The 16,222-nt window shown below is 37.8% G+C and overlaps 1 protein-coding gene across 1 annotated transcript; it reads right to left on the minus strand.

Annotated features, from left to right (window-relative positions):
• Positions 1–2,383: 2,383 nt before the first annotated feature.
• Positions 2,384–14,748, minus strand: TMCO1 (transmembrane and coiled-coil domains 1). Its single transcript, XM_007438862.4, has 7 exons — positions 14,564–14,748; positions 11,662–11,739; positions 11,212–11,271; positions 10,674–10,720; positions 8,345–8,412; positions 5,128–5,272; positions 2,384–3,180 (listed from the first exon to the last, which is right to left on the minus strand). Exons 1-7 carry the CDS (start codon positions 14,631–14,633, stop codon positions 3,082–3,084), a joined length of 567 nt encoding a protein of 188 aa, XP_007438924.1. The 5' UTR covers positions 14,634–14,748; the 3' UTR covers positions 2,384–3,081.
• Positions 14,749–16,222: the final 1,474 nt, after the last annotated feature.

The following is a 16,222-nucleotide window of genomic DNA, read 5'->3' on the forward strand; positions in this document are numbered from 1 at the left end:
AAAAATCCAGAAAATCACATTGTCTGATTTTTAAAGAATTTATTTGCAAATCATGGTGGAAAATAAGTATTTGGTCAATATCAAAAGTTCATCTCAATACTTTGTTATATATCCTTTGTTGGCAATGACAGAGGTCAAACATTTTCTGTAAGTCTTCACAAGGTTTTCACACACTGTTGCTGGTATTTTGGCCCATTCCTCCATGCAAATCTCCTCTAGAGCAGTGATGTTTTGGGGCTATCGCTGGGCAACACGGACTTTCAACTCCCTCCAAAGGTTTTCCGTGGGGTTGAGATCTGGAGACTGGCTAGGCCACTCCAGGACCTTGAAATGCTTCTTACAAAGCCACTCCTTCGTTGCCCGGGCGGTGTGTTTGGGATCATTGTCATGCTGAAAGACCCAGCCACGTTTCATCTTCAATGCCCTTGCTGATGGAAGGAGGTGTTCACTCAAAATCTCACAATACATGGCCCCATTCATTCTTTCCTTTACACGGATCAGTCGTCCTGGTCCCTTTGCAGAAAAACAGCCCCAAAGCATGATGTTTCCACCCCCATGCTTCACAATAGGTATGGTGTTCTTTGGATGCAACTCAGCATTCTCTCTCCTCCAAACACAACGAGTTGAGTTTAGACCAAAACATTCTACTTTGGTTTCATCTCACCATATGACATTCTCCCAATCCTCTTCTAGATCATCCAAATGCTCTCTAGCAAACTTCAGACAGGCCTGGACATGTACTGGCTTAAGCAGGGGGACACATCTGGCACTGCAGGATTTGAGTCCCTGGCGGCATAGTGTGTTACTGATGGTAGCCTTTGTTACTTTGGTCCCAGCTCTCTGCAGGTCATTCACTAGGTCCCCCCGTGTGGTTCTGGGATTTTTGCTCACCATTCTTGTGATCATTTTGACCCCATGGGGTGAGATCTTGCATGGAGCCCCAGATTGAGGGAGATTATCAGTGGTCTTGTATGTCTTCCATTTTCTAATTATTGCTCCCACAGTTGATTTCTTCACACCAAGCTGCTTGCCTATTGCAGATTCAGTCTTCCCAGCCTGGTGCAGGTCTACAATTTTGTTTTCTGGTGTCCTTCAACAGCTCTTTGGTCTTGGCCATAGTGGAGTTTGCAGTGTGGACAGGTGTCTTTTATACTGATAACAAGGTCAAACAGGTGCCATTACTACAGGTAACAAGTGGAGGACAGAGGAGCCTCTTAAAGAAGTAGTTACAGGTCTGTGAGAGCCAGACATCTTGCTTGTTTGTAGGTGACCAAATACTTATTTTCCACCATGATTTGCAAATAAATTCTTTAAAAATCAGACAATGTGATTTTCTGGATTTCCCCCCCCCCCCCCATTTTGTCTCTCATAATTGAGGTATACCTATGATGAAAATTACAGGCCTCTCTCATCTTTTTAAGTGGGAGAACTTGCACAATTGGTGGCTGACTAAATACTTTTTTGCCCCACTGTACGTCACTAGAGTGAGTGGGGGAAATTTATTTGGCTTAAAGAGCTATAAAGGACAAGCTATGAGACAAAAATGGACAATCTGCAGCCTCCATGCACCTCCTAAGTACAGATCATTCAATCTAACATCTGTAATAGGCAAGCTATTAGGAAAGATTGTCAAGTTGCCAGTCTGCAAGCAATCAGAAAAGAATGCTATAATTACTAGAAGTCAGCACAGGTCAAAAAGTAGCAGAATTAGGCTAATCTTATCTTTTTAAAGACAGAATAACTACTTTGGTAGACCAAATGTGGATGTAGTGTACCTTGATCACAGTAAAATGTTTGATAGTCTTTGTCACAAGATGATTAAATATGGGCCAGAGGAAATGGCGATCTAATGGATTTGCGACTGGTGGAACAATCATACCCAAGGGGTACCCATAAGTAGCTCCACACTAACCTGGAGTTATTGAATGGGATTTGTAGGGCCCAGTGCTCTTCAATATCTTTACAAATGAATCTAGAATAGAATGGAACATTCACAAAATTTGCACATGACACTCACCTAAGCAGATTAACAACAACTGCAAATGCTCACCTTCCTAGTGAACTGCCAGATGAACAAGTAGTGTGATGCAGCCAGTACAGTCTTAGGCTATATTAGCAGAGGCATTGTATCCAGTTCAAAGAAGGTAATAGTTATACTCAACACTGGATGGAACATGCTTAAGATTACTGTGTCCAGTTCTGGATATCATGCTATAAGAGACATGCAGAAGCTGGAATGGTTTCAGAAAAGATACTAAGATGTTTCTGGAAACCAAGCTCAGTGAGGAATGGCTAAAAGAGGTGGGCACATTTAGCTTTCAAAAGGGAACATAAAGGAGATATAACTGTCCAGAAATATCAAAAAGGCTGCCAATTTGCAACAAAGGGTGAAACATATTTATTGAAATATGTCACCAAATTTCCATTTATGACAGTGCTCCACTTACTTTTTCTCCTTGCCAGTTTCACTGAGACTGTGGAACAAAAAACAAACCAACAGAAATAGTATGCTCTGGGGGAAAAGTTGTCCATCACTTCTATAAATTAAAATTTGAATAATTAATGGAGATTAGGTCTATCATAGCAAATTTTTCATCATAACCTAATGGAGCAGCCATATTCAATACCAAGATGTTGAGTAACAGAGTATGGTCTTTCCTGTAAATTTCTGAAGAAACCTAGTTAATGTTGGACCAAATTAACATTTGAAAAATGGTAGCAAAGAGGGAAGACTAATTAAGTTGTTAAGAATAGTGGAAAGTCTTTTTTGTTTATCAGTAAAAGAAACACTGGAAATACATGTCTTAAAAAAAAACCCAACTTCATATGAATCCCTGGCCCCTCTTTAAGTTCAATATGCATTCTTACAAGCCTTTCCAGGCTTTAAGATCTTCATAAAAGAGCCTTCCCTCAGTCCTGGAAACTGAGAGCCAACCAAAGATATTCATTCAACATGAATTCATTTATAAAACACACATTACTAGATACCTTAGCTATCCAAGTATTTTTAGAAATTATTCTGTAAAATCTGAATATTTTTAAATATTTTCATTGGTAAGAGATGAAATTATTTCTCTTATTTCATGAGAACTTCCCAGCTTGAGGTGGGGGGCCAAGGAATCCTCCAGCCTGTTTGGTGGCAGCTCGGGAAGGAGCCAGACCCAACAGCTTCTGAATATTCTGATAAGGAGCAAAAAAGACACAAGAATTGAGTAGTGCATTTGAAATAAAGCCAGTTTTCCCTCAATAAAAAGACCATATGCAAACACTGTTTATCAACCTCAAATACAGTGCATTTGGAAAGTATTCAGACCACTTTTTTCAATTTTGTTATGTTGCAGCCTGATGCTACAATTGTTCAAATTCATTTTTTTTCTCATTAATCTACACTCAGTATCCCATAATGACAAAGTGAAAACAGTATTTTAGAAATGTCTGTAAATTTATTAAAAAGGAAAAACTGAAATATCACATTGGCATAAGTATTCAGACCCTTTGCAACAACACTTGAAATTTAGCTCAGGTGCCTTCCATTTCTCTTGATCCTTGCTGAGCTGTTTCTACACCTTGATTGGAGTCCATGTGTGGTAAATTAAATTGATTGGATGTGATTTGGAAAGACGCACACCTCTCTATAGAAGGCCTCACAGCTGACAATGCATACTGTACCAGAGCAAAAGTCATGAGGTCAAAGGAACTGCCTGCAAAGCTCAGAGAGAGGCTTATTGCAAGGCACAGATCTGGGGAAGGCTAGAAAAAAAATTCTGCTGCACTGAAGGTTTTCAAGACCACAGTGGCCTCCATAATTCTCAAATGGAAGAATTTGAACGATTGTATCAGGCTGCAACATAACAAAATTGAAAAAAGTGAAGGGGGTCTGAATACTTTCCGAATGCACTGTATTTGCTACTGTTTCATTTACACTCATGCACTTACTGAACTGAAAAAGTAGGTATACTTTCTTTATAGTGTTAGAGAAATGATTTGCCATTGCCGCCTTCTGTTTTCCCCCCGACTTCTCAATCTAAGAAGCACCTCAGAATTCCTAGGTGATCCTCCATATAAATTCTAATCACAGCTGACTGTATTTGGCTTGAAATCAGCCAAGATTGGCCTTCTTCTAAGTCACCATTCAATTATCAAATATATATCACCTCTTATAGTATTCATTTTTATATCTCTACTTTAAATACCTTTATATTTTGTATTTTGGGATTTTTGTTTGCTCATTGTTCATTTAATACTGCTAACTGCCCTGACCAATTTCTCAAACACACACCCACACGCATCCCTATTCGAACTGGGATTCCAGTGGAATATTCACACCTAGAAAAAAACTTTTACTATCCAAGTTGGCCTGGGTAAAAATTCTTTTCAAGCAACACCCTGAGTTAGCATAACTCATAATTCATAACTCATAAAGTTAGCATAACTCATAAAAAGCATAATATTTCAGGCAATATGTATTGGAACTGTAGTTATTCCAATAAAATTAACAGGCTTTGCTTTTAATATGTAATTTAACAAAACACATTTCTGAATGTTTACTCAAAATAAATTGTATCTAATGATCCCTAGCTTTTCAGAATTAGTATTGAAAGCCTAACATATTATAATGGAGTTCCTTAAGATGCCAAAGAAGAAAGGCAGTTACTAGAAATTTAACATACAGCAGCAAGGGCACAAACATTCTAGGATTACATGTGATTCCAGATGATGATGATGATGAAATATCCACTGGAGGATGAAGGCTTTGGACTATAATCTACCACTCTGGTCCAGCATATGTTCATACACAGATGTTTTTCAACTTCCCAGTCGAGGACACAGAGAGAGTGATTGGCCTAAAGTCACCCAGCCAGTTTCTGGGCTTAACGGAGTCCAGCACATACATACATACATACATACATACATTTAATACACACACACACACACACACACCCCAAGAGATGAGAGAGAGAAATATAGACAAGTATCCCATTTTGTTGGAATTTTAAAATGTTTACTAGAAAAAGCCCAATATATCCACCCAGTAGCAAACTACGCCAGTCATTGCTTCTAATTCCCAAAAGTTTTGTACAAATTATGGCTATATAGCAGCAGAAGTAATACCAAAGCAGCCCTTACCTGCCGAATAGACATGGTGCACAGAATATAGAGAAAGATGAAGGAACAATCTGTGTAATCTTCACCCAGAAGATTACGATGAGACAAACCCTGAATGTAGGATAGAGGTATAAATGGAAGCTTTGCAACCACTCTTCCATCAAATCTGCAAACAGAAAAATGTGGTTATAGGGCAGCTCAAATTAGTTGCACAGTGATTTCACCATATTTATAAACAATATCATTTTGCTGCACATTAACCAAAGGATATCACATTCAAGGCAAAGAAACCAGAAAGACAGAATAAGGAGGAATACTTCCACCTCCATAACCTTAGTTTATATATGGATATTTTAATAAATTAAACAGGAAAATAATCCTTGAAATGACCTCTTTTGCTAGCTGTTCTTTACTTCTCCACAATATTACCACCATTCACTACAAACTTCTGGCAACAAGGGGCAATTCTTAAAGCCGTCATGAAATAATTCCACAATTTTATCCCTTCAATGAGGTCTTGACAGTCCTTTCCACTCTTCATTTGAGTCAGTTTCCCATAAAGGTATCCTCTTATGGTCACATGATGCTATGTCTGAACTGTATGGTTGGATGGCGTAAAACTCTGAAATCCAACTTTGCAATTACTTCTTGAGTGGCTTGTGAGATGTAAGACCTAGCAACATTTCTTTCTTGTGCTTCCGACCTCTGCGCAATCATTTTTTAAAAATGCATATTTTTTAACATTTTGGGGCAAAATCAGTAAAATAAACAGAGGGAAAAGACACACATAAAAAAGGTGAAGGAATAGAATCAGGTGAATGAACAAAGGATTTACAAATGTGTTAAAATGCTTTTTTGAAAATGAATTTTCCAATATTCCAATATGTGATTAGAAATAACTTATTTAACCTGAAAATCACTCTTAAATTCTATGCAAAATACAAATATCAAAAGTAACAGACAACACGTTATGAATCATAAAATTATGAACTGTATTTAAAAAAATATTATTAATACACAAAAAATGAAAAAAAAGTCAATTTTATTTGGTTGCTTGCAAACAGTTACATGTTTGCAAATTATACTCTTTACTCCTATTGTACCCCAAATGCTAATTGTGATCAATATATTTGTAAGCATCAGGAATTGTTTCTGATTTCTAGTTAGGTACTTTCATCTATTTTGTTTTTTATTTTCCTTTAGAAACTAAATGTTTAACTTTGCCTTGTTGTGTAATATATGATAAATAGGGGAACCATTCTTGCTTCAATTTGGTTAAGCTTCTGTTATGAATATATACCATTAGTTCCACCATTGCTGCATATTTTCAAAGTTTAGTTTTCCATTCTGATACCAACTCTTTTCCAATTTTGTGCCAGATTTGTCCCTGTGGACATCAAAACATATCTTAGTAGATTGTGGTGTTTCTTGTTTATATGATCTGGAAAAACTCCTAATAAAAGTATTTAAGCTTACTATTTAAATTTTATTTTTAGATTTTTTTTTGGTATAATGCTATTTATTTATTTATTTATGATATTTTTGAGGTTTTTTTTTTTTATATAACTGTACATTAGCCCTTCCTGATTCACCATCTTTACATTTTTTGGTCCAGCAATGCACAATACTCACATCATCACAATCATAGCATTCAGTGGTGAATTTCAACTGGAAGGACTCCTTCAGCAGTCAAAAATTCAATTAAGGCACATTGCTTAAAGCACACTGACAAGTATTCATTGCAGGCTTCTGTCTCAGGAATAACAACATAACCTTTTCTCACAGCAACTTCCCGCTAACTGAAGTGAAAGAACAGATACTAAAGAACACATCACAGCTTCTAGTACTTCAGTACTGCCATCTGTTGGTGACATTGGAGGCATTATTTTTTATTCAACCCTCATAATTCCAAGAGGCAGGCAATTTTTTTTCAGTCTGGGAAAACTGTTAATGAGTGGGCATAGCATGCATGAATTTTCTTTCACATGTATATACATATTATTTCACTCATACTCTCATAGGTTTGCAGGAAACAGAGGCTTTATTTTATTATTTCCTGTAGCTGTCATTCAAATATAGAATAATTATAGCAAAAGTCAGTGAAAACTGATTACCCCAAAAAATAGAAGAAAAAAACAGACAACGCATAGATCTCATAACATTAATTATAGTTGCCATTTATTCACCTGGACTAAAATGTCAATAAATGTGGTGCCAGACAAATTTTAGAAGAGGGTGTTTTACAGCGGGTTGCAGATCGTTACTCAGCATGAAGACCTATTTCACTAAGAATGTGCAAAATGTGTATACTATTATGCTTTAGCACAAGTGCTGTTAATGCTATTAAAGTTATGTAAATGTGAAGACTACTGGTACAATGTTGGTTTGTTTGTTTTGATGAATTTTAGTGGACACCTGAATTCTGTGCATACCTTCTATAATTTGGGTAGAAAGTAACATTCACCAAGTATTACCACCCCACCTTCTCTTGTGGGCTGTGGGTATAAAACAAGGGAGCAGCAGCTGGTTATTGTTTCCTATGTCCTGAACATGGAGAACATTTTGAGTTTTGTTCTGATAGAATGTAGAACACTAATGTTTTAGATTTTGTCCTGCCAAAACATAGCTGATTTTAAATGTTTTGACAGAACATCTCAAGTGCTAGGGCTGCAATGTCCCAAAAATGACAACAAGTTGCTTTAGTATGGTGTCTAAATATCCAGATTTACATCTCTGTATACAGTTCACTGAATACTCCAGTCATTCTTTCTTAATGTCATAAAAATCTATCAAACTAAGCAGGAAGAATAATTACCTAAATTATTAATGTAAGTGAAATTAATTCCTGTTAGAACAGTTAACTTTTCTGTCTCTGAAATTGCTATATTATGCTCTCTAAATATTTAGAATGATAGCAGAGGATTAAAGTTCAGTGCAAACAGATATTCTGCAGAAAAACTCCACTAGAATCTCTAAAATCTAAGAGCCTGTGAAGACATAACTATGTTTAGTTTATAAGAGGTTAACTGGTCATAGTGGCTACTTTTGTGATTCAAAATGCTACTTTACTCACTCCTAATCACAGAAATAGTTGCTATGGACCAGAAGTGGCAGACATGAGGTGGCTCCCTGAACCCAACAGAGGCAGTAACTTTGTATGTGCACCACTTCCATTTATTCTCCCAGTCAGCATTTTAAAGTAATTATTCATTTAAAAATAACATTGGTAATCACTTACATGGAATTAAACATTCCCATCAGAGCAGTGAAACAAAAACCAATGGCAAACATGGACTTCATGCGAACCTGCAATCAAAATAAAAAATGAAAACATTACTGTTCGATAAATGAGAATCCAGTGTGGGAGAGTAAAGTGAGGCAGAGGGAAGAAAGGGATTTACAAGGAATCCAGCAGGCCCCCACACTCTTAGCCTTCTGGAGGGCCATTAAAACCTGGCTCTTTACCCAGGCACTGGGGTAGAGTGGTGGAGTCTGTAGAGGGTCGTTAGGGGCACCCTGGGAGGTTGATCGAGGCACTGGATTTTTAGTTTTTTTTAGTTTTTATGGTTTTATTGTTGTGAGCCGCCCAGAGTTGTTTTAAGATGGGCGGCCATACAAATTTTTCAAAAAAACAAAACAAAAAACATACGTACATACTATGGGTAATGTTAAAATTACCTGGCACCAAAGAGTACACCATAGCTACCAAGTAAGTTTATCTAAGTGCATTTCATGCTTATTTAGATACTTTGGTCTCAAGCCATTTATAGCTTTAAAAATCAGTATCAGTGCATTAAATCAGGTCCCGAAACAATCTGGCATAATATGATCATATCATCCAATCTCAGCTAACAGTCTTGCTGCCCTATTTGTCTAGTAAAGGTGTCTCATCTATTTAAAAGGTAATAATCCAAACAAGAGGGACTCTCTGTCCAGATAGTATTGTGGGTTGGTTGTTTATGTAGTAACGTATATAATGTAGTAACTATCTATCCAGGATACTTTAGGATTTCTGAATTGAGCACAGGGTTGAGCACTTACAGACTCTTCCAGTCCTGGCCTGGAAACTGACAATACCAAAGGCATTCATGAACCCCAAATGAAGCCCACCTGGCTCCCAGTTTTTTAAAATAATAGATTAAAAATAAAAGGAAGAAAACTCAAAATAGCTAAGTCCCACAAGGAATGTGTTTTCAAATGAAATCTGATGATTCCATCTGAAGAGATTTGGATATCTGAGTTAAACTGAACCATGAAAGCACAAAGCCCAGAATCATAGATTTGGAAGTGGCTACTGTATTTAGGACACCAACTCCAATACCCTGTTCAGTACAGGATCTAAATTAAAACACTCTAGACAGACTAGCCTCTACTTGAGGACATCTAGTGCAGGGGAGTCCACCACCACACTGGCTAACTGTCTAACTGTTCCATTAAGAAGGTTTGCTTTCTAACATTCATTCTGAATCTGCCTTTCTGTAACTTAAATCCGTTCTGCCATTTTGTATCCTTTGGAATGAGAGAGAACAAGTCCTGACCTCCTTCTAGCAGTTTGACAGTGGACCAATTACCTAAGGTGGCAGCAGGTTCCTCTTCACCAGATAAGAGCACACAGCACAGGTATCCTTCTTGGGATGCTTTAATTTGGATTCTTGGATTCCTATGCTCAATAGAGGGTAGTACTCCATGATCTCAATGGCCCCTTCCAACTGTCTGATTCTAAAATGATACCTAATTTTTGCAGTGAATTACTTTATTTACTCAATCATTCAAGGACTGTTTCCCTTCCATTCCAAAAACTACATTCAGTCTTTATATTTTCAGTGTTAGTTGTGCATATCTCTAGTGTCTGCTTCTCAGTCTTAGTACGTGAATTATTATTTCCCATTTCCCATTACTGAATCTTGTTAGTATTTTAAGACCATAGAAACAAGGTTGAAACACAAAGAAATAGTATAATCTGGTTACTTCTCACCTCTTGTGAAATATGCAGCTGTTTTTATTCAAAAACTGTTCAATTTGGTAAAGTTCCTTATGTTATAGGATGTTAAAAAGTTGTTAAAAAGTTGCATTGAAGAAACCTGAAAGTATGCATGTGCAAGATTGTATCAAAATATGAGATGTTCCTACACAAGTTATAAAGAGACAGAATTCTTGTCATTGTTTTTATGACAAGATTCTGGTATTCCCTATAGTCATGGAATGGTCATAGAAAATAATACCTTGACAAAGACAAATACCAGTCTGCTGAATGATCATAAAGGGTTGCTTATAAAAGAGGAAAGAGAAATTTGAACTTCCATCTTCCAGTGCATCAAGGTTAATCTCAAAGAGAGCTCTAAGAGGACTTTCCATGCCTTTTTGGCACCTGGCCAGCACAAGAAGGGTTTTTGATGCACATGGTCTGAATGACTGAAACAGTGTCTATGAGATGCTTATGTTGCCAAATTAAAACTCTCACAATTTACCAATAGTCTCCTGGTGTGGTGTTCACTAAATTTGCTCTGATGCCACATAAAAAATTCCTAATTCTGTAAAAGAGGACCAGTCTCTTCTGTAACACTCACCATTGACAGATCTCTATTGTTGTTCTTCAGTTTTTCTTCTTGCCTCTCTGAAAAACATTAAGAATATGTTAGTTCAGTTTACAAAATCAGAAACTTGCTTCTAATGAGCAAAGTATCATCTGAAGCACTTTGTGATATAACAAAGAGGCATATCAGAAGTCTGAAGATTCAGCTCAACCACCCATGGCCTACAAGTGTTATAATACAATGGAGTCCCCTTTTCTTCAAAAGTATGTAGGAACAGTGTATTGCAAGGAATCTCCAACTTCCATTCCAACTGGGAATGAAAGTTCACTACTACTTTTCAAGTAGAAATCAAACTTCATTACTACATTCCAGAATCAAGAACAATGACATTGTTTATTCAGTTTTAGAACGGGAAAAATATAAACCAAAAACATGGATAGATAGCTCATGGGCTGTATGCGATTCCTGGTAGCCTCTGCTTCAGGATACCATTTACTGCCTACTCCTGGTTTCCTGCCAATTGGCAGTTTGGCAAGCTGTAGTACACACCAACTTCAGCCCTTGGAATTACCTATTTTCTTTTTCTGCTGTCGGCCAGCTGATTCTGTTATTGTTTCCTTCTTTTTTTCCACTGTAAAGATTAGACAACACAGCCAATTATTTTCATAAAGAAAACAATTCCTCCTTAGAAAACCATCTCTCTCCTCAGTGCTTCGTACCCACACCAAATATCTAAAGAGATTATGAGCAGTTTATATGCCTTAAGCCTTTGAATAAAATTTGTTAGTCGCAAAAGGTGCTACCAAACTCCTTCAGACTTTTTGCCACTATAGTCTGAACATGGTTCTCCTACAATTTCTCCATTCACAGAGAGATTCTGCTTTAATACATAACTCACAAATCAGAATCCATTTCAAGAAAAGCTCATTAGCTCAGATGAAACTCTTATAGTAAGCATAACTCAAATTCTGAGTATTCTGGGACAAGACTAACCTTATCATGCATTTGCAAACATACTCACATTTTTTACTCTGTTTCTCCACTTCTGCTTTCAATCTTTTATACTTGTCTGTCCTATAAACCAGAACCCATGTTATACCTGAAATAAATATAAAGAAAGACAGAAAAAGATGTATGAAAAACTGGGCATGCATACAAAAAAATCTTCAGAGCAGTGGGTTTTACCAGCCCAGAGTTAGCAATCATTTGCCTAGTACAGTATTAGAATGCAAAAATGCAGACTAGGATATGTGGCCCTCTGGCATCCCTTTGTTGCCCCAGAATAGGTAGAATCAAACGTGTGGGGCATTGTTTGCATTTTGATTAATTGGGGTTTGTTCAAGACATCAATTTCACCACTTAAAACATTCAAAGCCTGCTCTCATAATTTAAAATTTCTCAGTCCCTGGTCTCTTTTACTTTTGGACTGCAACTAGCATTCTGCTATGCAAAACCTGGTGTGGTCCTTGAATCAACATAAGTTGTTCACATCTGGCATAGCAAGTGACAAGATCCTTCATTATTTAATGCTACTTTCCAAGAGAGAAGAAAGCCTCACACCTGGTTATGTTTTATGGTTCCATGTAATTCATTTTCCTACCTGTATTATTATAAAACAATAATTTTAAATTGACAATACAAGAACATGAGGAAGAAGCAAATGCAGCCTCTCAGGTGAGACGCCCCAGTTATTTGTTGATATTTGTATCAAATGCTCATTCTGGTAGGTTTTATGTGTATTAGAACATTTGCGGTCCCTCTCACTACTTCAAAACTGGGTTGTAAAGTAGACCTTGAAAATGCAAGAAGATAACATTTTGTATGGATTATAGAAACATCCTTTGATTCTCTGCCCCCAACTTTAAAAACAAAAAAACAAACAGAACATACTATTTCAGTGCTATTTTGAAACTGAGTAAGGCAATCAACTTTTCTAGTGCATATCGTATCTGCTTTTTAAGATTATAAGAAAATAAAGGAAGCACTGATAGATCAGATCATTGTTTCCTACAGTAGCCAGCAAGAGCTTTCCAGGATGCTCCACTAGCTATTAAAGTGAGACCAGCAACAAAATATCTAGTTACCGCAAGAAACAACCAAGCACTTCTCCCTGGTACCTAACTTCAAGTAAGAGCCCACCACCACTAAGTAGAATTGCTGAATGGAGAGGAAAAGGTCCAATCCGCTTCATAAATATAAAGTTAATTATTTTTTGCAATCTTGATTTAGCTTTGCCCTACAAATTAGTACTTAACCATAAAATAATAGTCATATCTTTTCCAGGATATTCAATTCCATTCCATCTTTCATCCATCCTGACAGACTTCCAGCTTAGAGATGTGCTGGGGAATCAGGGAAAAATACTGGGTTCCTGCTGCTATCCAGTAATGGGAACATAATACAGTCAATTCTCATTATTTGCAGATTCCATATTTGCGAATTCGCCTACTAGCTACAATTTATTTGTAACTGCAAAATCAATATTCATGGCGCTTTTGTGGTCATTCATAGACATGCAGAGTGGCAAAAAAATTGAGTTGCTCAACTTGCATGTTCCCAGCAGTATTTGCAGTATTTGCTAATTCAGTGTTTGTGGAGACTTTATAGAACATAACTACCATAACTAATGAGAATTGACTGTAATCTGAAGCAAGGTCACTGGGCCCCTACAAGCAAACAAGAGTTGCATGTACGTTCCAATAAATGAAATCTTTTTTGAACCTAATTCACGTTGCACAAGATTTTTCTTCATTGGGATTTGAACATCGCAGATCTGATACATCCCTTGGCTGCTGAGAGGAAGCCTCATTGCTTCCTCCCAGTGAACTTGCTCCAACTTCCATTGGCTTCAGCAATGATAACATTTTGATCTTGAACAGACTGGCTATGACTAACAAAGAGTACTGTAAGTAAAGTGCATTGTGACTGACATTGTCCTCTGTTAGAAAAAAAACACAACATCTTTATGTATCTCTGTCTCTAACAGGACCTGAGATGTAGAGTGATTGATCTGAGGAGACTCTTCTGAAGCTTATTCATTGTGAAATGCACAACACTGATTTCTTATTCATTACAATTTCAGGTATTAGTGCAATTGACATGCCAAGGTTAATAGTATCTTGGTGTAAAGGCTTGGGCTGGATGTGATTCAATTACTTTGAATACTGAGCACAAAATTAAACATGTGAGCGTGTCTTATTATGGAGTTTATACATTTAATTTTGCACTTGTAATTGTCATACACATATTAATGTGCATAATGTGCATTAATGTGCAATGGTGACAATTTTGACTGGATAGAATTATTGTAAGAACACTCTCCTGATCACCAGATACATTATATAGGGTAGTCCTATCCTTAGTTTTAAATGCATGGTTGTTCACTTAATGTTCCTTATGGTGATTTAGCATTTTTCATGCAAATATAGGATGGGGAACTAATTACCAACCTCATCGCTGTGTATTTCTAACTTTCTCAGCTTCAACAATAGATCAAGGCATTCAAACACAAATATTTTAATCATCCCTGGCAAAATAGGCTAGCCAAGGTTCTGAAGTTGATGGAAGAGGGAATTCATTTCTGAATCACCGGAGAAGTCTTCCAGCGCCTTCCTTTCGGGGTTCCCTCCCTCGCCCCGCTGCCCTCTCGGCTGCATGCACGCACCCCACTTCCGCTTCCTCGACGTAAAAGAACTCCGAGCCGCGATGCCTACCCTGCCAGCTTCTCGACAGAGGAAGCCCGATCATAGAATACCAAAACTTCTGCTTGGGCTTGAACAAACTCTAGTGCCCACCTCAGAGTTGCAACAAATACAATTTAAACTGGTTAAAGGTAGATGCCCACTAACGATAGCCGCCATCCTGCTCTCCGTCCTTCTCACTCGGAGAAGAGACTTGATTCTGCCCTCCTTTTCCGCACTCACCCTCCGCTAACAAAGCGGTGCACACCGAAATGAAAACAATAAGGATGGTGTCAGCGAACATAGTACTCATCTTGCAGATCCAGCAGCAACAGCACCTTTCCGGAAACTAGGCCCGAACGCAAACTAGAGAGTATCGACATTTACTATCTAGGGAGTGCGCCACTTCCGAGTTGACCGGAACTTTCCCTCACTGTAGTCTGTCTGCTTATTAGATAGAGTGACTTTTCTCTAAGTACAGCGGACTGAGCGCAGGCTTTGAGTTGCAAGAAGCAATGCACTGGTACTGAATATTGAACACTGCAAATCGAAATTAATCCACGGAAGAAAGCAATCGGACTGTTACTGGCGGAAAAGCTTTCACTAGAGCATTTAAAATAATTATTTAGCAACAACTGAACAATTGTTACTGAAAAATTTCCTCAATCCCTGAAAGGAGGAATGCAAATCTTAGGCGGAGGTAGGGAATAGGAACGCGTATCCTTTTCCTTTGTGCCGGTTTTGAAAGTCAGATGATCTTGCTGTTTCACGTTCCCAATCGAAAATAACGGTAAAAATAATATTGGCCAAGAAATTGAATTATAAACAAGGGCTGCACTGTTATTATTAAGAGACTTACTTTGGAACAGGCGTTATTTAACTCTCGCCTTCGCGAAAGTAACACAAGTGAAGTCCTCTACACTTTCCTATATCTACGCTATTAGATAATCGAAATGAAATACAGCCAATCAGTAGCCGCCTAAACAGGTGTCGAGGCGCTGAAGAGATGTCGAGAAGGCGCGCTTCTTTATAGAGGAGTAATAAATAAAAAGGTGTTGTAAAGGACCTCAGAGATAATCTAGTCCAACTCCCTGCCCAGTGCAGTAATCCACTACTACCGCATCCCTGACGGATAGCCACCCAGCCTCCGGGCGGGTCTGCACATTCTGCTTCTCTCAGCCTAAGCACGAGCCAACCCCCGCCCCCACCCCATTTCTGTCAGGCAGGAATGCAGCAAAGCGACCTCAACCCACTTCCTGCCTGCCGTAAATGTAACTTCCGCCCGAGTGTTGCCTCAAAACTACCATTTTCCACTTTCTGACGGAAAAGGGGAAACAGCGCTTCTGCTGTGCTTCGTTGCCTCGAAAGAGTGTAATATACTGAATTATTTACTTCCCCAAAAGGGGACGAGTTCACATAGCTTCCTGGATCGTTAATTGTGGTGTAAATGCAACTCTTTTTCATGCTGTTGGATACATATGGTTAAAATAGTCCCTTGTTTTACTTCTGCAAAAAAAAAAAAAATTACGAAGTTAAAGTATCAAAATGCATGCATACGTAGTACAGCACCCAGCTTTAAAATGAACCACCTCCCAAGGAGTAGAATAGCTCTTCTCATTAGGACTTTTTTCAGGATATTCAACTGAAATCTACCCCCTTGTAACTTAAACCCCTTGTTTTTTGTCCTGTCTTCTCTTCATCTTGACACTATATTTTGATTGATGCAGTTAGGATTGCATTTGCTTTTTTGGCAACTGCATTACACTGTTGGTTTAAGTTCTAGTCTTGGACAATTTACTCAGGGCTGGAGATTTTTGTCATTTTTTAATTACTTGAATGGATGTGCATATATTGCTCTCTATATTATTCATTATTGTTGTTACTATTAGTATTATTACCTTA

Source organism: Python bivittatus, unplaced genomic scaffold (assembly GCF_059951505.1).
Source record: "Python bivittatus isolate LINGU-HERP-01145 unplaced genomic scaffold, Pbiv_v1 ctg000700_np1212, whole genome shotgun sequence".
NCBI lineage: Eukaryota > Metazoa > Chordata > Lepidosauria > Squamata > Pythonidae > Python > Python bivittatus.

Excerpts from the sequence above, each read along its gene's own strand:
- TMCO1 (XM_007438862.4), bottom strand. The coding sequence starts at position 14,633 with ATGAGTACTATGTTCGCTGACACCATCCTTATTGTTTTCATTTCGGTG. Across the intron at positions 11,272-11,661 it reads GGAGAAACAGAGTAAAAAAT|TGGAAAAAAAGAAGGAAACA; the intron begins GTGAGTATGTTT and ends TAATCTTTACAG. Across the intron at positions 8,413-10,673 it reads ACAATAGAGATCTGTCAATG|GTTCGCATGAAGTCCATGTT; the intron begins GTGAGTGTTACA and ends TTTTGATTGCAG.